General features: G+C 40.9%; 1 protein-coding gene across 10 annotated transcripts in view; it reads right to left on the minus strand.

The window, feature by feature from the left end:
- The window catches only part of LDB2 (LIM domain binding 2), a 356,217-nt gene that overhangs the window by 46,990 nt on the left and 282,516 nt on the right, over positions 1-26,711 (minus strand). For all 10 annotated transcript variants that reach the window (XM_055137858.1, XM_012934508.2, XM_055137857.1 and 7 more), the window contains exons 4-5: positions 23,214-23,336; positions 18,060-18,143 (exon numbers count right to left, since the gene is read on the minus strand). In XM_055137858.1, the coding sequence (XP_054993833.1) occupies positions 18,060-18,143; positions 23,214-23,336 (207 nt within the window). The remainder of the gene's footprint in view (positions 1-18,059; positions 18,144-23,213; positions 23,337-26,711) is intronic.

A 26,711-nucleotide genomic window follows, 5' to 3' on the forward strand; every position in this document is an offset into this window, starting at 1 on the left:
TCAGTTTGGATCAGGTTTCAACTTTGCCATGAAATTAGGTTGATTTGGGGGAAGTTGCTTAACCTCTAGCAACATGAATTTTCCTCTCTTTTGAATGAGAATATTAATATCACTGGATTATAGATTGGGTAAGATGAAATGAGTTGAATGATGTGAAGAATTTAAAATACATGTGAGAATTTAAAATACACGGTGTTGTTTGTCAGTTGCAACAAATAAACAATAATTATTCTTAATATTTTTTGTATTAATAAAAAATTTCCCTTTCCTAAGATATCAGAAATACCCTGTATAAAATGAATATCCATTTTATACTTTAAATAGCTCTTAATAAGATAAGAGCAGATATTACCTTAACACAAGAAATATGTCTATCTCAAATCAAAAGCCATTTTCCTACTTAATGAAAAAATCTAGAGGCATTTCCATTAAAGTCAGGCAGAAGATAAGGATATTAATTATCCTCACTTATTTAACATTTTAATGATGGTACTAGCCACTACAATTAGAGAAAATAAAAGAATAAACATTGGAAAAGATGGTAAAAGTGTCATTACTTTCAAATGATATAAGTTATTTGGAACACCCAAGTGAACAAGCTAATGTAAAGCTACTATAGTCTATTAAATTAAAAAGTTAAAGATGCCTGAAAATAAAACTAATATATAGAAATCAGTGACTTTAATAACATACAAATAAAACCAATTGTGCCATAAAAGCTATATTTATGATTATCAAAAAATGGGTCACTTAGATGCCTAGTTATCAAACAAAATAAAACCCAAACAACTATATTTGTATACAAAACCACACACATATGCTAGAACAATATATGTGTATAAAGAAAAGCCTGAAACTTACCATTGGGCATGAAAAGAATGTCATTATTAGGAAAGATCTCAAGATTTTGGATAGAAAAATCAAGCATCATGACAATACCAGTTTCTCCAATGTTAATTTAGGATTTAATGGGATTATATTAAATCTACTTCTAAGTTAGATTATCTAACTTTCAAGTTCAGGTGAAAATAAGATATTAGAATTCAGATTTTTTCTATTTTTTTGTCTTTGTTCTCTAAAATGTCAGAATTCTTCTTCTTCTTCTTCTTCTTCTTCTTCTTCTTCTTCTTCTTCTTCTTCTTCTTCTTCTTCTTCTTCTTCTTCTTCTTCTTTTTTAAATGTAGGAGTACTGCTATTTATTCAGTCACTGATTAAGCTGTTTGAATTGAGCATGAACTTCGCATTGTTTTTTCTTTATTTTTTAAAAAAAAAATTTTCACTGAATATCTGTGAGATAGGCCATCACAAAACTGTTCATAATTGGGTTTCAGTTATACAATGATCTAGCACCCATCCCTCCACCAGTGTACATTTTCCCACCACGAATGTCAGATGTCAGAATTTTTAAAAGCAAAATAATGATATACCGTTTTCTGTTGGATAATAAGATGTATTATAAAGCAATCGCAAGTCTTAAAGCACTGGATGAAGTACTGAGAATATAAAGATAAATGAACAGAGTAGGGATTGGTTATTGGATACGGACTCTAATACTTAAGACTTCTAAGTATCACTTGTCATCCCATTTTTCGTCAATTTGTTCTAGCGGGTGCCAGTAACGTTATTAAATAAAGTGTGTTACACATTTAATTTTTTAATTAAATAAAATATGTTACAGTATCATTTTGAATCTGTGAGAACAACATCACTGTCACTGTTCTCCCGTTGTTCAATTTGCTCTAGCGGGCACCAGTAACGTCTCCATTGTGACACTTGTTACTGTTTTTGGCATATTGAATATGCCACGGGTGGCTTGCCAGGCTCTGTCTTGTGATGGAATACTCTTGATCGCTTGCCAGGCTCTCCAAGAGGGACAGAGGAATCAAACCCAGGTCAGCCACGTGCAAGGCTATTGCCCTACCTATTGTGCTATCGCTCCATCAATCAAAATGTGATGTTCAGACAACTGGGAATAAGTTTTCTCACGTGCTGTAATTCCCAAATTCTATGTGCATGAGTGATTTTTTTTTCTGTTTTTAGGGGGTCACACCCAGCGATGCACAGGGGTTACTCCTGGCTCATGCACTCAGGAATTACTCCCGGCGGTGCTCAGGAGCCCATATGGGATGTTGGGAATTGAACCCGGGTCGGCAGTGTGCCAGGCAAATGCCTTACCCGCTGTGCTATCACTCCAGCCCCTGCATTGGTGATTTAACTGTAAGATATCTTATGAAATTCTAAAGTGGCATTAGGAAACAGAATATATTATTTTTAGTTCAAAGAGGACAAATAACAAAACAAAAATGTTTTTTTACTTAACACACAGACAAGAAACCAAAAATAATTAGTGGATCAAGAAATTGTATACAAAGTGAAAAAAATAAGTGAACAAACAAACAAAAATCCCACACACAAAAAGAACAAATTGAAATTTTGTTTCTATCACAACAATGTCATGCTGTTTTAAATCCAAAGCCCTACATATGTTTAAGAGCAAGTAAATAGGAAAATAAATTATATGAACAAGTAATTCATAAAAGCTCCATAGCACTGTCATCCTGTTGTTCATCAATTTGTTCAAGAGGGCACCAGTAATGTCTCCGTTTTGAGACTTATTGTTACTGTTTTTGGCATATCAAATACACCACAGGTAGCTTGCCAGGCTCTGCCACAGTAATAAAAAGGAAATATAAAATTTATAAATATAAATTAATCTTTAAGTATATGAAAATGTAATAAATCTTGCTTATAATGAGAGAAGTGAATATTCACAATAAAAACAAATGGAAATTTTCACCTATAATACTGGAAAATAAGAAAAATGATAAGTTTTAGTTATTGAAAAGTGTTGAAAAGGCATTCTCTATGCTGCTAGAGAAAGGTGAAACTTGGTATAGCTACTTTATTGAACAGTTTGAAAATTTCTATCAAAGCTAAAATACAGCTGTTCTTTGAATGGAACATTTTGTTTTCAGGTCTCTCTGATTCATTTTGTTTTTAAGTTGGCCTTGTACAAAACTGAATGTGAAAACCTATTTACACATTATTGTTAATAATAGACAAGAAGCAACCTAAATGCTCATCACGGAAATACTGGTTAAATAAGTTATGGTTTACCCTTGGAGTTATAGGATCCCTCTAGATAGATCTCGGTTGCGTTCTTAAAGAATGCCACTTCTCAACATTTGGAACTGTATGCATAGTATATTATCATTTACATGCTTGAGCGTGTGCAAGTCTGTGCTCTTAAAGCAATGTATGCTTGCATATGCATAAGATTATCCAAGAAAGCAAATGCAAGAAACTGGCAATGTTGGCTGCCTCTGGGGAGGGAATTGAGTAGTTGGAGACTAGTTGTGAGAGTCATACGCTTAAAGGTTTTACACTTTAAAAATTTTGTACGCTATGAATAAAAATATTTATTTAAATGTAAATAATTTTAATGAGACAATGAGGGTTAACTAAGAGATCTGTAGTGCCTGACAGAGATTAACAAGTTATTGAACTATTGTTACATTTACTATTATATTGCTCAGTAGGAATTTATGGTCTGATGATGATAACAATGGGAAATTATGGAATCAAATTGTTCATCTTAAATATGGTATTGTTGTTTTTTAAAAATATTTGGGTGAATAGTATGAAATAGTCATTATATAAGTGCTTGATCTATAAAATTATCATTTTATAAAATTCAATTCTAAATTGAATTACTTAATTACTTAATTTTGTTTCAATGAAACCAAAAGCAATGATAATAATAATGATGAAGTTTGTTAGTTCAACTATTTTTTGTCATCTAAACTTAATTCCCAGATTTTGAAAGTGAGAATTTAGAGGATAAATTGAAATCATAAGTCTATACATCATAATAGCACTGTAGCACTGTCGTCCTGTTGTTCATCAATTTGCTTGAGCGGGCACCAATAACGTATCCATTGTGACACTTGTTGTTACTGTTTTTGGCATATCGAATATGCCTTGGGTATCTTGCCAGGCTCTGCTGTGTGGGAGGGATACTCTCGGTAGTTTGCTGGGTTCTCTGAGGAATCGAACCCAGGTCGGCCGTGTGGAAGGCAATCGCCCTACCGGCTGTGCTATCACTCCAGCCCATGCATCATAATAAGCACGTGAAATTTATGAGTCTAACTTATCTCATGAGTTTTGGACAGTGAATAGCATTAATTGGATAAGAAATTATTTATTTATTTTTTTCCCTTCAGAACTGAGGATTTGAGTGGCCATCCAGGATATCTTTCTTCTATAAGAGGCCCTTACTGCTTGCAATGTATTTAACACAAGTGACATCTTAGAGGTCACTGGCCTCTAGAGATAAGTTTTATTCTTCCATTTACATGCACCCTATTTTATAGAAGACCTGTCTCTACCTTTTCATTGCAAATCAGAGATAGACTATATGCCATTACTAGTGTTGAAGAAAGTGACAGAGAACAAGACTCATTACTCAGTAGAAAGACTGCCATTCACTTTATCCCTAATGCAAACGCTTGTCCTGTCTGTCTCTCCTCTATTAGTAAAAACCAAAAATCTGTAAACCCACAAGTGACATGTAAATGGCAGGATTGTGACTACAGGGTGCATGTTTATAAATTCTATTAAAATCTTGGAATCCTTTGCTTTTCTTACTTAAGGTTCCCCTTCATGATGTGGGATTCAGTTCAAAAATATTATCCCAATTTTATATAGGTAGAGTATATGCAGAATCCAACTGGAATATTGGGAAAAGGAAGAGTGAAAAACAATTTCTCTGATAAATTCCTAAAGCCTCAGATACTTTTTCTATAAAAACCATATAGTGTCATTTCTGGAGCTGCATTTTATGCCTAGGTCAGATGTTTCCATGATTATGCACAGGGCCACTGTGTTGCTTCTTTATTTCACAAAACTGGGGAAATAAGAATGAAGGGAAAAGAAGGACATGATTGTTTCCTTGGGGAGATTTGCAGTCTTATACAGTGATTGACCTATGGAGTATTTTGAGACTAGGAGAGGCAGCATGCATAAGTTTCTCCCCAGGAGACAAAAACTGAGCACCAAGTAGGGAAGCTAGCTAGAGATTTGAGACTGTGATAGATCCAGACACTCATTGGGTGCTCAGTAAATGTTTGTGGCTGGAATAAATAAAAAAATGCCAAAGTACCAAAAAATAAAAATAAAAAAGAAAGAAAGTAGAAAATCATCCTCTACTAATAAGCTGATGGTTTTAGACCAGTCACAAATCTCATGGCTTCAATTTTCTCCTTTCTAGCATAGGATGTATTAATATTTTATCTGCGATATTTGTTAATATTTGCACTTTGTATTCCTTCTTCCAGAAAGCCTAAGTAGAAATCCTCAGAAGTCACATTCAGCTTATCTCTTTTGCTTTCCAGATGAAGAACATTCATCAAATAAAGTTAATTACATCCTTTACCTGCACTCACAGACAAGGTTGCTTATAAATTGCAGAGGAGAACATCAGATCCTTAGAGGAAAGTGCTATATCTGGCCATGATATCAAGGATACTTAATGATTCTCACACACAGGTACCATAATTTTCTAAAACAACATTTGGATCAGAGTGTCTAGCAATGGTTTTCTCTTTATCCAACTTTTTAAGCAGCACATCACAAGTTGACGTGACTTAAAGTGACTGACTCTATTCATGGCATATCAGGAAAGAAGAGACAAGTGTCATGCTTTCAATACACATTCCAGTGACAACGATCCTCATCAGAGAAATAATAGCTGGGTACTCTGAGGGTTTGCAAGATAATTCAACTGATGAACATGCTACAAAGAAAATAAGACAGGCAAGAGATGTGATAGAATAGAGTGAGGGTGGAGTGATCACTTTTTATAGGAAAGAAGTCCTGGAGGAGGTGATGTGTCCTAACAACAGAATGACAGGAATTCAGCCATGCAGAAACCTGGCAAGAGACTTCCAGGTGATGGTAGTGTGATGGTAGTTACGATGATGGAAATCAAATAGCAACTATCTGCTGAGCAATTATTAGGTTCGAGGCTTCCTCCTAAGCACTTTACTAGAACTGATTCATTAAAATTTCTTCATAACTGTTTCATTAAACTTTTTTCATAACTGTTTCATTAAACTTTCTTAATAATTCTGTGAATAGGGAACTATTATTATCCCCATCTTACTGATGAAAAAAATCAAGGCAAAGAGATAATTGTTCAAGGTCCTATGTTAAATGGTCTAAGTACAACTAAGTACAACCCTCTAAGTACAACTCTGTCCTGGGGAAGCAACTGGTATGAAGGAAGAGTTCAGGCCAGCTTTCTACCTGAGTGAAGTGGGAGAGGTCATATCCCCAAAGCCCTAAAGCGGTCAAGTCTCTGGAGATTTTCACCAGATGCTTTTACATTCTATTGCAGGGGAATGACATGATACGAAATCTAAATTTAATTGTAGGATGTCTGGGTAATGAGCCTTGGAACCTGGTATTTTAGAGAAACTTGAGATGAACATGGATATAAAACACTACAGGATGAGTCTGGTCAAAAATTTGGCACCATTGCTGGCACAACTGGACAACCACATGCAAAAAAATGGGCTTAGACCCTGACCTGACACCATGCACAAAAGTCAGATCAAAATGGATTAAAGACCTCAACATTAGACCACAAACCATAAGGTACATTGAAGACAAGGTCGGCAAAACCCTCCACAACATTGAAGATAAAGGTATCTTCAAAGATGACACGGAACTAAGCAATCTAGTAAAAACAGAGATCAACAAATGGGACTACGTTAAACTAAAAAGCTTCTGCACCTCAAAAGATACAGTGACCAGAATACAAAGACTATCCACAGAATGGGAAAGGATATTTACACAATACCCATCAGATAAGGGGTTGATATCGATGGTATATAAAGCACTGGTTGAACTCTACAAGAAGAAAACATCCAACCCCATCAAAAAATGGGGCGAAGAAATGAACAGAAACTTTACCAAGGAAGAAATATGAATGGCCAAAAGGCACATGACAAAGTGCTCTACATCACTAATCATCAGAGAGATGCAGATCAAAACAACCACGAGATACCACCTCACACCACAGAGACTAGCACACATCCAAAAGAACAAAAGCAACTGCTGTTGGAGAGGATGTGGAGAGAAAGGGACCCTTCTACACTGCTGGTGGGAATGCTGACTGGTTCAGCCCTTCTGGAAAACAATATGGACGATTCTCAAAAAATTAGATATTGAGCTCCCATTTGACCCAGCAATACCACTGCTGGGAATATATCCCAGAGAGGCAAAAAAGTATAGTCGAAACAACATCTGCACTTATATGTTCATCGCAGCACTGTTTACAATAGCTAGAATCTGGAAAAAACCCGAATGCCCTAGAACGGATGACTGGTTGAGGAAACTTTGGTACATATATACAATGGAATACTATGCAGCTGTTAGAAAAAAGGAAATCATGAATTTTTCATATAAGTGGATCGGCATGGAAAGTTTCATGCTGAGTGAAATGAGTCAGAAAGAGAGAGACAGGCATAGAAAGATTGCACTCATCTGTGGTATATAGAATAACAGAGTTGGAGACAAACACCCAAGAATTGTAGAAATAAGTACCAGGAGGTTGACTCCATGGTTTGGAGGCTGGCCTCACATTCTGGGGAAAGGACAACTCAGAGAAGGGATCACCAACTATAATGTAGTCAAAGGCCATGCTGGGGAAGGGTGTTGAGGGCTGAATGAGGGCTAGAGATTGAGCACAGTGGCCACTCAACACCTTTATTGCAAACCACAACAGCTAATTAGAGAGAGAGAACAGAAGGGAATGCCCTGCCACAGTGGCAGGGTGGGGTGGGGGGAGATGGGACTGGGGAGGGTGGGAGGGATGCTGGGTTTACTGGTGGTGGAGAATGGGCACTGGTGAAGGGATGGGTTCCCGAACTTTGTATGAGGGAAGCATGAGCACAAAAGTGTATAAATCTGTAACTGTACCCTCACGGTGATTCACTAATTAAAAATAAATAAATTAAAAAAATTTGGCACCATTATGCTTGGGTGTCATTCACTGCCTGTAGGCCATTTGGAAAATTAGTCTGGTTTTCTCTGTGGAAATGACAGATTGAGTCCAGGTCTTGAACCCAGCCCTAATGAGGTGAATTTCTGTAGAGAAAAGAGTTTTTGCACACCAAGTCGGCATGTGATTCCATCACAATCTGGCACGGACCCACTGAAGACATCAGCTAGTCCGAGGAACTTGGTGGCCCTCAGTGTCTTCTGTAAAATGAGTGCACTGATACCTACCTTCCAATCATATGATACTATGTAAATCCAAGCTTATCTGGCCTGTATAGGTACTCAGAAACAGCTTTACATGGCCATCCCTCCTTTGGAAGGTGAGAGCGGAAATTTTACTTTCTTTCTCTTAATTAGGGTATTCATGGATAGTCACAATATGAAGATTGAAGATGTTAAACTCATTTGCCTTCCCTATTTCAGACTTGTTTATTATCTACCCAGAGTAGCCCCCAACTTTTCTAGTGATTAAAGATGAGGTCATGCAATCTACTAATAGCTCCTGTCTTGGAAGAATGTGAAGTCTTGGTGGGCAGTAAAATGATCCCTATGCAATGTTGAGGACAAGCCAGGGCCTGACAGAAGTCCAGACAGAGCTCAGCAGAGAAGCCTGCCAGCCCCTGCGCTCACTTCAGGCTACCTCTCTGCTATCGCTGACGGTCAAAGAAGTCCAAACAGTCTTGCCCCTTTCCTGCATTTTCCTAATCCACTCGGTTCCTCATTCTAGACAAGAATTAAGTCTGAGTCAGTCTGGGGAGGGGGAACCGGAGGGAAACTGGGGACACTGGTGGTGGGAAATGTGCACTGGTGGGGGCACAGGTGATGGAGTATTGTATTATTGAAACCTGATCGTGAACAGCTTTGTAACTGTGATTCAATAAAAAAAAAATTAAGTAGTTAAGAATGAAAAAAATGAAAAAGAATGAAGTCTGTGCTCCCTCTTGCATTTCACTTTGCCGTCTCTCAGCTCCCCTGCCCACAGTGTCCCTCCCTCAGCAGCATCCCAGCGTCCCCCCTACCATCTTTCTTGATTTTCAGTGTCTTACTGAGCAACAATTTCTTTCTCTTTCTCTAGTTCCCAAGACCAGGAAATCTATTAAATCCAGGTCCTATTTATACACTTAAGACTAAGAATTTTAGAAGTGTCTGTGGCTCATCTAGGACTGCACTGCCAAAACATGTGTGTATGTGTGTGTGTGTTGTGTGTGTGTTTCATATACATACATATATGTTTGATTTTTTTCCACTTGTGTTCTGATAGCCATTTCCTTTTGCCTGACTGTTTCCTAGACACTGGGATGTCTGTGTTTTATGATTATTTTACTTCTTTAAGAGTTAACTGCTTTAATTTGATTGTCATATGTACTACTTTTCTCTCTCCAAATGCAATTAAAAGTGCCCTTCGGGTGTTCTAAGTTTAATCTTCTGTGTGTGCAACATTCCCAAGGCTCCAGGGACTCTCTCCATCGAGTCAGATGGAGCCTTTCTCTGAAGACAAGGCTAGAAAGTCTGAATGCGCTGCAATAGCTTTGCTCAGAGGCCAAGCGCCTCCACGAGAAAGCACTGTCTCCCCTGCATGGGCCCACCCCAAGGAGCCAGTTCTCACCTGCCACCATGTGCCTGGGGGCTGATCACAAGCCAGACCTTAGTCTAGGGAAGGGCCAGTGCCCACCAGCTTCATGACCTTCATCTGGAGCAGACTAATGTTTATTTATGGAACAGGGATAAAGACACTCTTTCTTATGCCTTTACTGACAACCTACAGTTTCCCAATCACTAATGATGGTTATTGTAGCAGATGGTCCTGGGAGATGCTGGGCTCATCTCTGAATCAGATTATGGCATAGTGGGCTGTGCCAATTCTTATCAACCATATGTACTGCTCCAATGCTTGATAGCAGCTGCCTTCCTTGGGAGATTGGTAACACCTGAACTGCCCTATGGCTTGTAAGATAAATCTACTGGATGAGCTTGAGACTTCTGGCAAGGTCCAACTGTGATTCCAGTTGAATCACAGTTACCAGAGTTATGGTGGTTTTGAAGTTGTTACTCTCATTTTCCAGACTTCACCACGGACTGGCAAAAATGTGCAGAGTCACAGACCACGCTTTGATCTACACACTTTACACTTTGGTACCCTAGAGTGTTTGTAATAGACATCTACTGAGAGAGAAGTAGGAGACTTATGATATGGTTTTGGCCTCCCCAGAGCTCAGAGCTTAACGAGGTCTGATTATTGAGTGGCCTACCCATGTCTCAGCCAGTTCTGGTCATGAATAACTGTGCTTCAATTCAATCTCAGAGCAGGGACTCATGTCTCAGTCTCAGGCTCGGGCTGGCATTTAGATCGTGAAAGGAGGCTAAACAGTAATCCTTTTTCATGTCCCAAGACTAGGAAAAATATTTTGGCGGGAAATCAAAGCCTAGCAAAAAATTAAAAACAAGCCCCACCCAGCCCTTCAGCAGGATTCCAAATTCTGCCTCCAGCCACCCTTATCTTCCTAGAGTTCACTTCATGTCATACTATCGGGGCTCACTGACCAAAGCTAATGGCTCAGTTCTTTGGGGCATTGGACTATACTCCTATGTTGTCAGTAGAAGGTACATGTGGGGACCAATGTTCTTTCAAGTATAATGATAATCTGTGTCTGCTAGGGAAATTAAAGATATAAAATCAAAAAATTTTTTACCCTGTACCGAAATGCTTTCATACTCTGTCAATGATTCAGCTTATTTGAAAATTTTGAAACCTTATTCAACAGTAATAATGTCAAAAAGATTGTAGATCACATGGATATCACCCAGGGATATGGATTATGCATTTGCTATAGCATTTGGAGGAGAGAGAGAGAGAGAGAGAGAGAGAGAGAGAAGAGAGCATACAGGCAAGAGAGGAGAGAGAGGAGAGAGAGAAAAGAGCATACAGGCAAGAGAGGAGAGAGAGAGAGAGAGAGAGAGAGAGAGAGAGAGAGAGAGAGAGAGAGAGAGAGGGAGGGAGGAAGGGAGGGAGGGAGGGAGAAAGAGACAAAACATGGCTCATGTCCCAGGCTCCCTTCTGCTACCTTCCTTGGCAAATATCACTAATCAAGCTCCTCTATGGTTTTTTCTGATCTATCATACGGTCAGAAGCTCAGTGTAGAATTCAAGGCCATGACCTATGGAGAAGAGATGACAAATGAAATGATATCTTCTTGGCTTCCTAATAAAGTCATTTTGAGTTAAATGCAATTTTCACATGAATTATCATTTCAACCCTCACCTGTCACACAACGACTAGGATGTAACACATACATAATCATTCACATGAGAAAACTGAAGCTCCAAATAATAAGGCAGTTGATCAATATCACAGAAGAAGTGGCGAAAGTGAATGTGGAGCCCTGGTCTTCTCTCATCTCAGACCTCACAAGGAGGGAGGAGTATCTGTCAGAATCCTGCAGTACGCCAACTCTTATCAATCACAATGTGATTTTCTGAGGAGGTAGAGGGGTCCAAAGAACTAAAGAAGTTCACTTGAGGGTGTTGTAGGCAGAAAAGAGGTTAAGACTTGAACCCACACTTTTCTGCATTAGAAATACATTTATCTTTCAACTCTATATGGCCACAACATCTCCGCCATCTACTTGTAGAGATGATATTGGCTGGTGCAGGAGGAAGTGCTCAGAGGAATGGTGTTAATGACAATTGCAGAATGAATGTGACTTTGCTGATCAATACTTAGAGAAATGATTAAATAAACACAACCACAGCACCACCCTGGCATATTTACCATCTTTATAAATGATTAATATGACAACTTCATAGAAACACGCAATACTGTTTACCTAATAACAGAAAATGATATGTATACTGATTACATTTATGCAGAAATTATGCATATATATGGAAAAGGAATAAAAGGAAACACAAAGGAAAAATGGGGGTACAGGGAGACAGAATAAAAAGCTATTCAAAGATCATACTAAACATAATGTTCTTTTAAAAGTTTATGTATTCCAACCTCAAAAAAGTCTGACCAAAGAAAATAGACAAAAATTATCACTGAGTAAGAAATTAAAAAGAACACATTTCCAAAACAATGAAAAGGGAATAATTGCATTCTGAATATAAATTAAGTCCTGTTCAGAGCAAGTACAAATAGTGAAAATAGAAAAATCTTTGACACTGGAACTCTGAGAATTTAAATGGGAATTCTGCACATGCCACCTTCCTAACTTATTTCGCTCTATATCTTCCATTTGTCAACTCTTTTGAACTTTGGATTTCTTTGTGAAGTTCTACCTAAAAACTTTGAAAATGAATTATGTGTATTTTCTTAGATGCTGTACAGTAAGTGATTTATCAATGTGCCTGAGTGTATTGTGTGTAAGCACATACATTCACAAATTTACATATGTCAGTGTCATTCAAAATATAACAATCCCTTTACCAAATAACTGTTTACTAAGCACTACTCAAAAGACACTTACTAGGCACTTAATACATTCTGCACATCCTCAAAACATAAGATAACTGTTCTCTCCTCAGGTTGCTGTATCTAGTACAGATCCAGATGTATAGAGTAGCCATTTTTACAGCAGACATACCAGGAACTATGCAGAAGTTCCAAGACCAGAGTGATCTGGAAATCCTGAAAACAAGACACCTAACTCAGGTGAGAGTCATAGGATGCTTCTCAGAGGAGGGAATGGAAGGAATGGATTTTAAAGGATGAGAAGAAGCACCCTCAGAAAGTTGGATGGGTTGGATAGAAATGGGCTTTAGCCTGAGTCATACTGCACCAAGACAAGGCAGTAAGAGGACAGGACCAGTGGAAGGAACTCCAGGTGATTTGTCTAGATAGAGGATGCCATTTGAGAAGGGACAGGGATGAGAAGTAGAAGGGATCAGATCATGGAAGATCTTGAATACCAAGGTAAGAGGACATGTTGGGTCATCAGTTGGCGGGAATGGAAGTTAAAGTGTCCAGTTGAAGTCACGTTTGGGGCTAACAAGGATAGAACATCCTCAAGGATATTAGAAAAGGACATTATGTTCTGGAAGGACCCAGGATCCCAGATGATGCTATACAGTGAGAATTGGACTTACTTATGAAAACATATCCAAAATATGTCACCTCCATTTTTGTAAGTGCCTGTACCATTCCTTTTGTGCCTGGTGTTATAGCGTATTCTACCAAAATTTCTCTTGGTTAGATGATTGACTTAAAAAAAGTTCTCTTTTTTAGAGCTGCAGAGTATACACACATATATGATTTTCTAATTTTATATATTATATATATGTATACACACACATATATATGTACATACATACACCACACTTCTAGATCCATTCACCTGTGGTTGGGCGTTTGGGTTCTCTTCATATCTGGGCTATTGTGCGAGGTGGGATGATGAACATAGGCATGCATAGATCTTTCAAATTAAAGGTTTTGTGTTTCGTAGATAGATGCCAATACTTCTGGGTCATATAGTAGTTCTATTCCTATTTCTACACTGTTTTTCATAGAGGCTGAGCTAGATGACATTCTAGTTTGCAGCACCATGGATGGAACTATAGGACATCATGCTGAGTGAAGCCAGAAGGAAAGGGATAGTCACAGAATGATCCCACCTATGTGAGACATAAAAGTTACCTGGCAAGATGGCAACAAAGGGCCAAAGGGAACACCAGGAGAGAAGTGATCTACACAGCTGAGTTAGTTGAGGGGAGGGGCAGTGAGAGGGAGAGGTGTTGGGTCTCTGGGGGAGGGAGGTGTGTACACTGCTCACACATGTAGTGTTGAAATTATATGTATGAGCAACTATTATCAGCAGCATTGCAAAGCACAGAATCTCAATAAAAAACACTTAAGGTAAATAAGTCATATCATGGATTCAATCCCCATTCAGCCTCTTAGCAGCTGCAGATCCTTGGGAAATACGTGCTCTATGCATCAGTCTCCTTACCTGCGTAAGACAAAAGCACACGTCCCTGGCTCAGATTGTCAGGAATATCCTACAAAGAGTCAGACAGCCTGTACCCCACAATATTAGTTACTATGTTCATCACTGTTCCTCACACAGATTTCTACCGCAGCACTTTACTTTATTTTATTTTATTTTTTTTATTTTATCACAGATGAGGCCATGATCTCCTTGAGGCTGGCAGAGATCTGGCATACAGACGGCGTCTGGCTGCTTGGGAAATGAGTTCTGGATGAATGTGTGCCAAGGACCTGGCGGGAACCACTGGGGCTCCCCACCTCACCCCACCCCTTGGCTTCCCAGCCAGATCTCACTGATTTGATGCTCCAAGGCCTCTCAAACCACATCCTGCGTCTAGCTCCTCCTCTAGACCTCTCATTCCCTCACTGGGAAACATCTCTCGCGGGGTGCTGTCACCCGGCCTTAGGAAACACTCCTCTGCTAAAGACCCTGGGTGGATGTGTGTGGTCAAGGCGCCTTCCCATCTCTGGGATCATAGGAACCACCCCGGGTTCTGACTTTCTCCCTCTCAGGCCAGTCCCCAGCCTCGGAGCAGGGGAACTGCCCCACAAATGCCACTCAAATGGCCCAGCAGGTGACTTCCAGCTGCCTCTCCCCAGGGCCCCAGGAGTCCGCTTGACACGCTTAGCACTGGGCACCTCTTGCCTTGTTTGGCTGGAAGGTGACAGGAGGGATAAACAAGCAATCTGACAACCCAAATCAAATAGCAACAGCTGTTCTGTTGTCACTTCAAAAGCATCAGGTCACCGGAACCCCCTCCCAAAGTGTTGTCAAGAGACCATGGGGGTGCAGGGCCCCGTCTGCATCTGAGGCTCAGAGCGGGGCTCCTGCTCCTTCTTCCAATTACGGCGCTGCCTGGGTCAGCCCCACACATGCACCCTGAGTCCAGGCCGCCCCCAGGCCGCCTGGGTCTCAGGGGAGCGAGGGAACATGTTTTGACGGAGCCAGATGACTATAATTGCTAGCTCTGTTATGGCTTCAATTTGTGACACACAGACATTGCATATTGAAATTTCTCATGTCTGGAGTAGCTCATCTCTCTCTCTCCCCTACCCCATTCCAAAGAAGCGTGCATGGATTTTTAAAGCGATTTTGCTGACTTCGAAGGCCCTAGAATTCAGATGTGTTCACATGCTTCTTTGACCTCTCTTTCTGATATGGGCAGTGGTCACTGAAGCTTCTCATTAACTCTGTTGAGATCGCGTTTCACACGACCTTCTCGGGATTGAGGCAAAGGTCAATTTCCTCCCAAAGAAGGGAAGTTTGCAGGTTTTAAAGCTATTTTATAAATCTGTGCTCAGATGTCTTACACATAATGAATGGCAGGAGTATTCCGTTGGCAATGTATTTCATTGACAATGAAACCTGGGGCTCTAGCCTGGGGCCTGAGTTGCAGATTCTGCTCAAACAGGCTGGGCCGAGTAAGCAGAGGGGCCCTCAGGAGGGGTGCTGGTGTACGGGGCTTCCGTGCCGTCTTTTCTCCCTGAGACTCAGCTGAGACTCCCTGAGACTCCATGGCCTTCCACGAGCCATGTCAGCACACCTCACTGGAGCTACAGCTGGCCACACCGCAGGGGCCTCGGGCCCACCTCAGAGGGCACCTTCAGGCCGTCTCTCCCATGAGGGCCCAGCCTGCCACTAGAAGCAGGGTGAGCTCCATAAAGGTGTCTTAAACTAGACAGAATGAAAGATAGAGTAAGAGAACAAAGGAAGAAAAAATGAAATCAGAAAAGGCCTCTGTACTAGGATGCGAAACTCAGGGAAATAAAGAGGTGTTCAAGAGACTACGAGCCAGAGAGGAGAGTCCCAGACCATGCTGTTCTAAATGGCTTCAAGCACAGAGAATGGGCACAGAGTAGATGCTCAATAAATTGAGACACTGGATAGTAATTAGGTCCTTTCAGCCCCAGTTTCTTACATGGATTTTTTCCATGACTCTCCAAGGAGTGGGTACTATTTTTGGTAAAGTATGTGGAGGAGCAGTGTCAGATGTAAAAGCAAGCATTTTTTATTTTTTACTTTTTATCCAATACCTATCAAAATCCACCCTCTCACAAATAAGCCAAGTAAGTTTTGCAGTGACGACCCCAAACTCAGTGTCCAATTTCCTGAGTTCAAGCCCTGTTCTTGGTACTTGGTGGTGTCAGGTTGAGTAACTGACTTCACTTAGCCTTTCTAAAGTGCCTGCATGTAAGAGCAGGGAGGTGCCCCGCTGTGGACCAGAGAATTAGGACATAAACATTCGCCATGGCATGTGGCCTGCGTTCCTCAGGAGCTGTGCTCGCCTTGGACAGACCCCAGGTAGCTCAGTTGCTGGGGAAAGGGTTGGTTCCTTCTACCACTGTGCAGGGAAGATCTCTTGAGTCTGTGACTAAAGTCAGATGACTGTAGGACTTGGGGACAGTGGCCTGGCCAGCTTTTCCAGATGACAATAATGGGTTAGAGGGGGAGAAGAAAGCTTAGCAGTTTTCATTCTGTGTTGAGTGCAGCTAGAAGATCTGGTGAAGAATCTCACCAGAGGATCAGTGGCCAAGTCTTTTGCTTATTTGTTTGATTGGGGCCACCTGCATTGGCGCTCAGGGCTTACTTCTGGTTCTGTGCTCAGGGATCACTCCTGCAAGGGCTTGGGGCACCCTATGGGGGTGCTGGAGATTAAACCCAAGTCAGCTTCGTGAAAGGCAACAGCCCACCCCTTGTACTATTTCTCCAGTCCCAGTGACCATTTTAACAGATTCCTGAGTCCCAGGCTCTTGTGTGGAGTGAGCTGAGAACGTACCCTCTGGTGGCAAGGCATCGTCACTGACCAATATTAGACGCCTCAATCTCTGGAGAGATGGAAAACACAGACTTGAGTCTTCAGTGATGACTTTGTTTTGTGCTCTCATCATTTCACTTAGATACTTCTAGCAACCTTGAAACTTCTATTGATTACTTTACATGCAAATTTCTATCATTATAGGACTGAGTTGAATTCTTTGGTTCTGTTTTACAGCAGGTGCCATGACTCTTGTCTTGGAGTCTGTAGAGTCTAGCCTGATGCCTGGCACATTGCAGTAAGTGTCAAACTCACAAACATTTCCCCAGATTAATTCTTCATTCACAGAAGAGAAAGTCAGGCCAAACCACTTAAGAACTCCAACCCTTGTGGTAAATGGTGGTATCCTTCACATTGTTGGGGGTGGGCACCGTGCACTGCTGAGAAGTACCCCAACCAGGCCAGATTGCACCTGGCACATTACAAATATGAAACAAAATTTGCAAGCCTGCACAGCACTGTAGGAAAAAGAAATAGCCTAAACTTTATGATGTGGCAGGGAAGAAACAAATGCTGCTATATTGAAGGACCTCAGGGACTCAGAGGCAAAGAACTGTGGGATGACATCCTGTCTTCTATATCTGTAGAGGACAAAACTCACTCTAGGAAGGAAACCATTGTCTCTGCTGACAACAGAAAAAACCAAGTGAGATATGTTAGATCAAGTACAGAGGCTTACACACAATCTATTGACAGAGAAAAAAACAAAAACTAAAATTATGTTCAAACTTGAAGTGATCTGTTAGGCGATATACAGGGAGCCCTGTGAACCCTGGCCATGGCTGACCCACTTCCTCTCTGTTGAGGACATACTGCCTCTCTTCTGATGATGGCTTGGGTGGAGTCGCAGAAGCCATGAACCCAAGAGCACATTAGGAACCCGAGATAATGGGAAGGGAAATGGTGCCAAAGTATTTTATAGGACAAACACTGTTAGCCTTTCAATAATTAATTTGGCGCATCAGATAAACATGAAGAGGAAGCCCAACCCAAATCAAGTCTTGAGTGGAGGTTTGGCTAATTGAACCCTATTCTCTGTATAACACACCGTGCCACACCCTCACACACCCAAGGCTGCAAGAGATACCTCATGTGCTATGGAATTTCATTTAAGATCCTTAGTCCACAAAACACAGAATCTCTTAAGTACTTCCCAGCATCACTGAGAAATATACTCAGCCCATTAGTCTTACCCTGAGGTAGTTGAGGGTGAAATTTGTCAGCCCCATCCTGGTGATGTTTTTGGACAGCTGATCCAGGACCTGAGGATCTTGTGCCTAAATAGGGAAAAAAAATAATAGATTTTATACTCGTGTGATGACCCAGGAAGATCTTAGGCTATGCTACAGCTGCGAAGAAATGGAATCCTGTCTTCTCCTTTGGTATTTGAGCCTGCATAAGGAGATGAGTCTTGGGGGCTGTCGGGATACACTTAAGAGAGATGCTATTGAGATCTGCCATCTTTATTTGATCTAGGACTGGAGTGGTAGCACAACGGGTAGGGCATTTGCCTTGCATGCGGCCGACCCAGGTTCGATTCCTCCATCCCTCTCAGAGAGCTCGGCAAGCTACCGAGAGTATCCCACCCGCACAGCAGAGCCTGGCAAGCTCCCTGTGGTGTATTCAATATGCCCAAAACAGTAACAAATAGTCTCACAATGGAGATGTTACTGGTGCCCGCTCGAGCAAATCGATGAACAATGGGATGACAGTGCTACAGTGCTACAGTGCTATTTGATCCAAGGTCTCAGGAGCATCTTAAAAGGATTATTGATAACCCAGGTGAAGGCCTCTAACTCAAATCTAGGTCTTGCCTTTAGTTTTCAGTGTGACAGTGCTGCTGTCCCCCCATCTTTTGATGAAAGAACTGCGATTTACAAAGTTCCTGACAGTTAATTTAGATCTACAATATTTGAGCACCAGTCCCGCCACCAGAGTCAATTTCACTTTGCCAGTACTTCCAGGTAAACCTCCCTCCCCCACCCCCAACCATAGATGTTGCCCCCTTGAGTGGCATGTGTCCTACTGAATACTAGTTCTCATGTTCTTTGTCTGGAGTTGAAGATTTGAAAACTCTGCTAATAATTCTCATTTCCCACCCACTAAGCTCAGGCTAGAAACAAACAGCTTCAGCAGCGTTCCTCCAGCAGGACAGTTGAGGACAGACACTACATTTTCCAAAATATCAACTATGTTGAAAGGAAATATGTAACCTTCCAGGGACCACGCACATACTAGGTTTGAGCAGGAAAAAATAAAAATTCTTTCTAGATTCCATTTTAAGATGAGTCTCTTGGTAGCTGCTTTCTCTTTTTTAACTGCCTTTTATTTCTTAATTGATATAAGTAAATTGATGCTAAACAGAAGAACACTTAAGTAAATATCCTTTTGTTCGCATGACTGCATTCCCGAGACAATCTTGGTTATACAACACCTTTATCTTTTCTGTAATTAATGGTCCGCACAGTGATAGGTCATTGACTTTGTTTTATATAAATAAAAATAAAATGTAGAAAAAATGTCAGCGCTTCGTGTGGAGCAGTTAGATTTTAGGATAGCTCTTCAGTCTGCTTGAGAGATGCACTAGTCAGGACCAACCTCAAGGGATTTACCATGCAGCAGGAAGGCAGGATAACAACGGAAAGATGCAGAGAGGCTGTTACTAATGATGATGACCAGCCAACTGCCAACACTTGCAAATGACCCACTGTGTGCCAGGCTCTGTTCTACATCCTTTAAGCGTATGAATATTCCTTTTTATTTCTTCATTAAAATACAATTTTAGTTATTTATTTATCTGGCGTTGGTCCCACACCCCACTGTGCTCAGGGCATGCTCCTGGCTCTTCACCCAGGGATCACTCCTCCTGGTGCTTGGGGTAATCATATGTGGTTCTAGACATCAAACAGGGCCGGGTTTTATTCAAGACAAGGGGCTTAACCTCTATACTACCTCTCTGAACTCATGGGTATGACTATTTCATCCTCAAAACAATGCTAAAAGGAAGATTCTGTAACTATTTGCATTTTATAGAAGAGGGATTGGTAGCAAACAGGTAGATGTTACATCACTCACTTCCCAAGGTGACACAGGAGTAAGGGTGCACATAATTCTAGGATATAATTCTATATCCTATAGGATATAATTCTAAACTCCTAGCCACTCCCTTTAGCTGTCCTTCACTTTATTTTGAGAATGATGAGAATGGGGGTCCCTCAAACTTCTTCGAGGAGAGTGGAGAAAGGGACTTTAGCAATTGAGAACTCAATTTTTAAGCCAAAGAACTAAAAAAATGGAAGGGTGGGGATTAGTCATAGGAAGGAGAGTGAAAACATTCTCTCACCCTCAGTTGGAAGCATAAGGCCAGCATAAAGACCAGAGGTTTCATTGATCAGCTGGGAGAAGAAGATCAAAGAAAGAAGCCTGGAACACAGACTGCAGATAGACTGTAAGGAGAGACGTGATTTAGCAGCCAGGACAGTCAACAGAAATCCTAATTTTGATTTTTTTGAGGTAAAAGGAAAACTGGGCAATATACTGGCTATTCTGAATCCTCAGTTTCCTGACTTCTAATATAGGAATAGTGAAAATTCACTTTTCTGAGTTACTGAGAGGAGTGAATAAAATGTGAATAAAATGTCTAACATAGCAAACACCCAATAAATGTAAACAATTACTATTTTATTTTATTTTGTTTATATGGGGGTCTTGTGAAACTTGTTGTTACTGTTTTTGGCATATTGAATATGCCACGGGTAGCTTGCCAGGCTCTGCTGTGTGGGCAGGATACTCTTGGTAGCTTGCCAGGCTCTCCGAGAGGGATGGAGGAATCAAATCCAGGTCGGCCGCATGCAAAGCAAATGCCCTAGCCGCTGTGCTATCACTTTTCACAATGGAGACATTACTGGTGCCCACTTGAGCAAATCGATGAACAATAGGACGACAGTGCTATACTGCTATATGGGAGCCTTAAAAATCAGGCTCATTAAATCTTATTTGTTCCCAAGTATTTTTTGCCTGCCCCACGGAGCTACTGCCTCATGGCTGACAGAGGGGCCATTACTTAGGTCAATGCCCTTTGACTGCTTCTTACGGAATTGTACTTAATGACAATAAATAGTACCCTTACAACATACCTAGATTGTCACTGCCTCCTCCCTTGGACCCTAGCTGGTGGTCAATAAGGTTGATGTGGTTTGTGGCCAGCTGAAGGTGAGAGAATCCCGAATATCACAAATATCCTGAATATTCCACTTCATTCTATCACCTGGGTTAGGGCCACAGATCAGAGGCACATGAATCGCGCTTCTCAGATGGTTCTAATCAAAACTGGAGATTGTTTTTCCTTCTTGTTTTATATTGTCCCCTAGCTATATATAATAGGTTTATTAGCCTATGTGGAACAGTCCTTGATAATAACTGAATGGAATTTAAGGAAAGTACAAACTATTTACTGAAATAACCTGTTTGTAGTTTAAAATAATAAGGTACTCAAAAGAAAGAAGAAAAGTGTGTATGAGAGAGAGAAAGAAAGAAAGAAAGAAAGAAAGAAAGAAAGAAAGAAAGAAAGAAAGAAAGAAAGAAAGAAAGAAGGAAGGAAGGAAGGAAGGAAGGAAGGAAAGAAAGAAAGAAAGAAAGAAAGAAAGAAAGAAAGAAAGAAAGAAAGAAAGAAAGAAAGAAAGAAGGAAGGAAGGAAGGAAAGAAAGAAAGAAAGAAAGAAAGAAAGAAAGAAAGAAAGAAAGAAAGAAAGAAAGGAAGGAAGGAAGGAAGGAAGGAAGGAAGGAAGGAAGGAAGGAAGGAAGAAAGAAAGAAAGGAAGAAAGGAAGGAAGAAAGAAAGAAAGGAAGAAAGGAAGGAAGGAAGGAAGAAAGAAAGAAAGGAAGAAAGGAAGAAAGAAAGGAAGAAAGAAAGGAAGAAAGAAAGGAAGAAAGATCTCCTCCACTGTATAATCTCCAGGAGGCTAGGGAAGGCCCTGGTGACTCTCCCTCTCGACGCCTGCATTCGGTGGTCTCAGGCCATTCCCCCAGCCAGAGCGGCCCGTGCCATGGGGCAGATGGAGGAGGAAATAAGGGCCAAGCCAGTTGACTGATCAGTTGCCGTTTATTCCATTTTACCCACGCGCCTGTTCCAGTCTCACTAAGCTCCCCATTCTAGTCTCACACTGCCCCTCATTCCCGTCTCCTCCTGTCTTTCCTGCTCATCTCTCCGCACTCCATCTCGCAGCCTGGGCTCTCTCTCTCTCCACGTGCCTGCTCCTGTATTCCTCTACACTCTTCTCCCTCTGTCCCCCTTGCTAGTCTCTCCGCGCTCCATCTTGCTGCCCTGCTCTCTCTCCCATCTCTCTCCAACTCTCTCGGCTCTCTCCAATTCCCCAGCACTGGGACCTGACACTACACCCCGTCTGGTAGCAAAATCAACATAAGAAAGCCTGTCCTGATGGCCTGTCAGGCCCAAGGGTGAAAACACCACCTAGGGGTGTTCCTCTTCTCCTAGGCCAATAACTTAATTAACATCTTAACATCTTAATTCTACTTTTTCAATATTAGTCATTTTGTATGGACACAGTAAGAGATCAAGCTTGTAAGGTGGCTCTTTTGGGAACATCTCACCACAGACTCAGATTACAGTGCTCAGGCCAGATTAATCTTTCCTAACCCTAGCAGGGTCCGAATCTAGTTATTAATTTTTGGATCATGTCAGAATTTGTTCATGACCAAGCTCTTAACTTACAGTTAAGCATTATGGCACTTTGGCCAGGCCCATTTTGATGCCAGGGTAGCATATCTCTCACAGCTTGCCCTGGGTCCATCCAGTTTCTTGTCGGGACCCTGCTTTTGGGTTGCTAGGAAATAAGGGCAACTGAGGCTTAAGTTGAGAGAACAGATGTCCAAGAGGTAAATATTCAGAGTCAATTAACTTTCCCAAGTTATGAAAGCATAGCATTAACTGTCTTCTTGTGTCCATACAAAAAGTACATTGCTCTGAATTAACTATGCAAAGGACTTAAGGAGAAGAGAAAATCAATATTTACAAGTCAATAGAGCACAAACAAAGAAATTACAAATAAACACAGAGGAATAGGAGCACTGTGATGGGAGCAACCCAATAAACCTAAGCTCTCTATGGCAAAGCAGAAAGGACATCCAATGATATCCTTACCTCCCACCAAACCTCACAAGTGCAAAATCAAAGACAACAGAGCAGGAGAGAACTTCAGACACAAAAGTTGAAGGGAAAATGCAACACATTACCTAAAGTGTGACAAGGACAAGGTTCCTTGAACCTTCCCTCCTGAGTAAAGTAAGATAATAAAAGGAAAGAAAAAGGAATAGAAAGAAAGTTACTTACATGCATGGCTAAGATGCTTCTTGGGACTAACTCCCTATATTGTCTAATGGTAAAGTGCCATGTTTTTATTCTCATGAGATCATCGAAGGTGAACTCCAAGATCAGTCTGCCTTCCGTGCATACCTGTAAAAGGGACAAAAAAAACACTCATTTGCAACATGCTCTGGGAACTGAACACCAACTCACAGATTAACTCTACAGACCTCCTGGGGAGGCGCTTGTCAAAGGTGTGACACAGGTGCTTTAGCGAGGTGAAATAGGTGTCAGCTCTAGAATCCAAGGGTTCCAAAGAGAGCTTGGTGGTGGACCAGCCTCGAGCCTTTGGGAATCTCTGACCACATGAGTAGTCTGAACTACTGGAGTAGCTGCTAGAGTAAAAGTAATTACTTGTTGTTGCTTTAACTCTATGGGCCACAATTTCCTCTTGTAGGCAGGGGGACAAGTTACAGCAACAACGAATCCAATCAATGTGATGTGTTGCATGTTTCTGATACATGATATAACCTACGCAAGAATATTTTTTTTATCCTGTGTTCCTATTTTCACCCATATTTTCCTATAGGGGTTTGAACCCTTGCTCTAGCCTTACTTCCCAACTTGGGCATTAAGTATATAATATAATTATTCATGCCCCATGAGTTCCAACCAGAGGAGGTTTTATTTTCAAAGAGAAATTCCACAATGCAATGCTTAACCCAGGACTAGAGGTTTCAGTGAATGAGATATGGAAAATAGAGTGTGCTTAATAGTACATAGTTCTTGAGTAGGACTGGAGCGATAGCACAACGGTAGGCCGTTTGCCATGCATGCGGCTGACCTGGGTTGATTCCTCTGTCCCTCTCAGAGAGCCCGGCAAGCTACCGAGAGTATCTCGCCCGCACGGCAGAACCTGGCAAGCTACCGTGGCTTATTCAATATGCCAAAAATACTAACAACAAGTCTCACCATGGAGATGTTATTGGTGCCCGCTCGAGCAAATCAATGAGCAACGGGATGACATGATACAGTGATACAGTTCTTGAGTCACTTTACATCAGCAATGACACATTCTGCTTGCACAAAAGAATAGATCTTTGGGGGGTAATCATTATAAGAAAACATATTATTATTAATGAAAGATTATAATTTCAGAGGTTCTCTCTCTTGATAGAGTGCTCGGTGACAGTAGCTTTTAACCAGTCCTCCTTCTATTTTGTTTTTTGGGGGAACACACCCAGTGGTGGTCAGGGCAGACTCATGACTCTGTGCTCAGGAAACCATATGGGGTGCTGGGGCTCAAACCTGTGTTATCCATGTACAAGGCAAGCACCCTGCCATGTAATACCTTGTGTTGTTTCCTTGGTCCAAACTTTGTAACACTTTGTTGGGACTTTGATTATTGTTAGCATCTAGTTCCTATTTTATTTACTTTTACTTTTCATTGTCGATGATCTTCAAAAAGAAGAAAGTGCCAGGCAGTCACATGAGTAGGCCTATTTCAGATATAGGATAGGATGTGATGATAACATATTGGTCCAGTTTAAATAATTTCAACATATGATTTGGTCCATGTTTGCCTTATAAAGGCAGTATACAACAGTGGAAGAAGGTTTTGGCATCAGATTGCACTGAATTTAAATTCTGAGTGCATTTTACTCATTTAGGGGAAATAATATAAATTCCCTAAGTTCCGTTTTTTTCTTGTCCATAAAAATGAGGATAGCATAGCCTTAGGCAGTTTGATAGAAAAATAATCTAGAGGAAGTTGTGTGCTCAGACTCTGTCATATCATAACTGTGCGTTGTAGGATGAGAGTCAATGCTAGCGCTACAGATTAAAAAAATGCCACTCAGACATCACTTAGAAGGCTAGGCCACTCCTTGTCATTGTGTGCTGAGACTTGGTGGCTCACGAGAGGCGTCCCAGGGGCTCTGCTCTTGTGGGAGGGAAATGGTTGCCATCTCTCCCGCTTTCTGGAGTCAACCCTATCGCTTCACCTTTATTTGGGCTCTGATCAAGAAATTTTTTGTTTTAATTCCCTAGACTGAAAACCAATCTGCAAAATTTTGGAAATAGCAGCACTGTACATGTTTTAAAAAGGTATATCAATGAACCTAATTAGGAGATAAATAGTTATTTCTAAAACTATAGTCCAAAAATATAATTAATCATTTATATTTGCCTTTTAATACCAGTAATTATTTTCCTATTTGAGTTGAATACACATTTAACATCAAAGCCCCACCACTTATTGAGTTCTGTCTATGTCCTAAACACTGGCTTAGGTGTTTTGTTTTCATTTGAATTTAAGGTGATATTTCCTTTGCATAAGTCAAGTCCTGCATAAGAGGACGAATCTCCGGGGCTGGCAGGGTGCACTTAGAAAGATGTTCTTACAGTCTGCCATTTTTGTTTGATCAAAGGTCTCGGGACCAAAATAAGATAATTATTGATAATTTGGGTGAAGACCTCTAACTTGAATCCAATTAACAGAATCTGTGGGCAATTTTAGGTATTTGGGCATCTTGCCCCAAACTCCTAGTACCACGATCTTCAGATCTACATTTTTGGCATCTTAGCTGAAAGAGTTAGACTGATGAAATAAGGGGAAACTTTACAATCCACCACTCGAGAGCATTTTCAGCCTTGGACTTCATGGTCCCAACATTTCTGAGAGAGTTGGATGAAGCAAGCGCAATTTCCTCTGTGGTGTAGACGGCACAGAAGTCACCTACAAAGATAATTTCACAAAAGAAAGAAAATACAGCCAGCCAGTGACAGTAAAGTCACATGATAATTTAGGGCAGAGTGTCACAGTAGTGACAATTTTATTTCTTTGTTATGAAGAAGAGAGAATCATTTGCTGTTTCAATAAATATTAGCTTAGTTAAATACCAGACTTTAAATGATGCAATCGACTTGTATTGGGTGCACGAGCCACAAAGACAGAGTAAATGGAGGTTCTGGTTTACTTCTACTAGAATAGCATTCCAGTGTCAGTCTTCTGGACATAGAGTTCTGATGAGACGCAGAGTGTCTAGAGGGCCAAGTCACATTTTTGTTGTTTCCTGTCAAGTAGCAGAGCAGTAGGGCTCACTGCAGTCCCACCGCCACAGGCCTTCAAAGAGGAAAGGTACAGCCAGCCCTTGGATTCTCTTTCTCCATTAAAACCTGAGAAGCAATTTTATCCAGGGCAGCTCATGAGCTAGAGAAGAACCATTTGAATAGCATCGGAGTCGTTGGTTATGTTGGGTGTTCTCTTAAAGGAAAACTGAATGACTCATTTGAGTGGAAAGATGAAGAACTCGGTCACTGTTGGTCTTCCCAAACAATTACATCTATAACCTCTTCACACGCCCTGTGCAGCCTCTCTACCCTCTGGCCTCACCCTGAAGCTTAAAGGAAACTGAGTACTTTGCGATTTATTTTATATTTTATATGCAACAATCAGCAAATGGAAGAGAGGTGCTTAGGAATAGTATGTGCATATATATATGTACATATATATATATATATATT

The sequence above is a fragment of the Sorex araneus genome, chromosome 5 (assembly GCF_027595985.1).
Source record: "Sorex araneus isolate mSorAra2 chromosome 5, mSorAra2.pri, whole genome shotgun sequence".
NCBI lineage: Eukaryota > Metazoa > Chordata > Mammalia > Eulipotyphla > Soricidae > Sorex > Sorex araneus.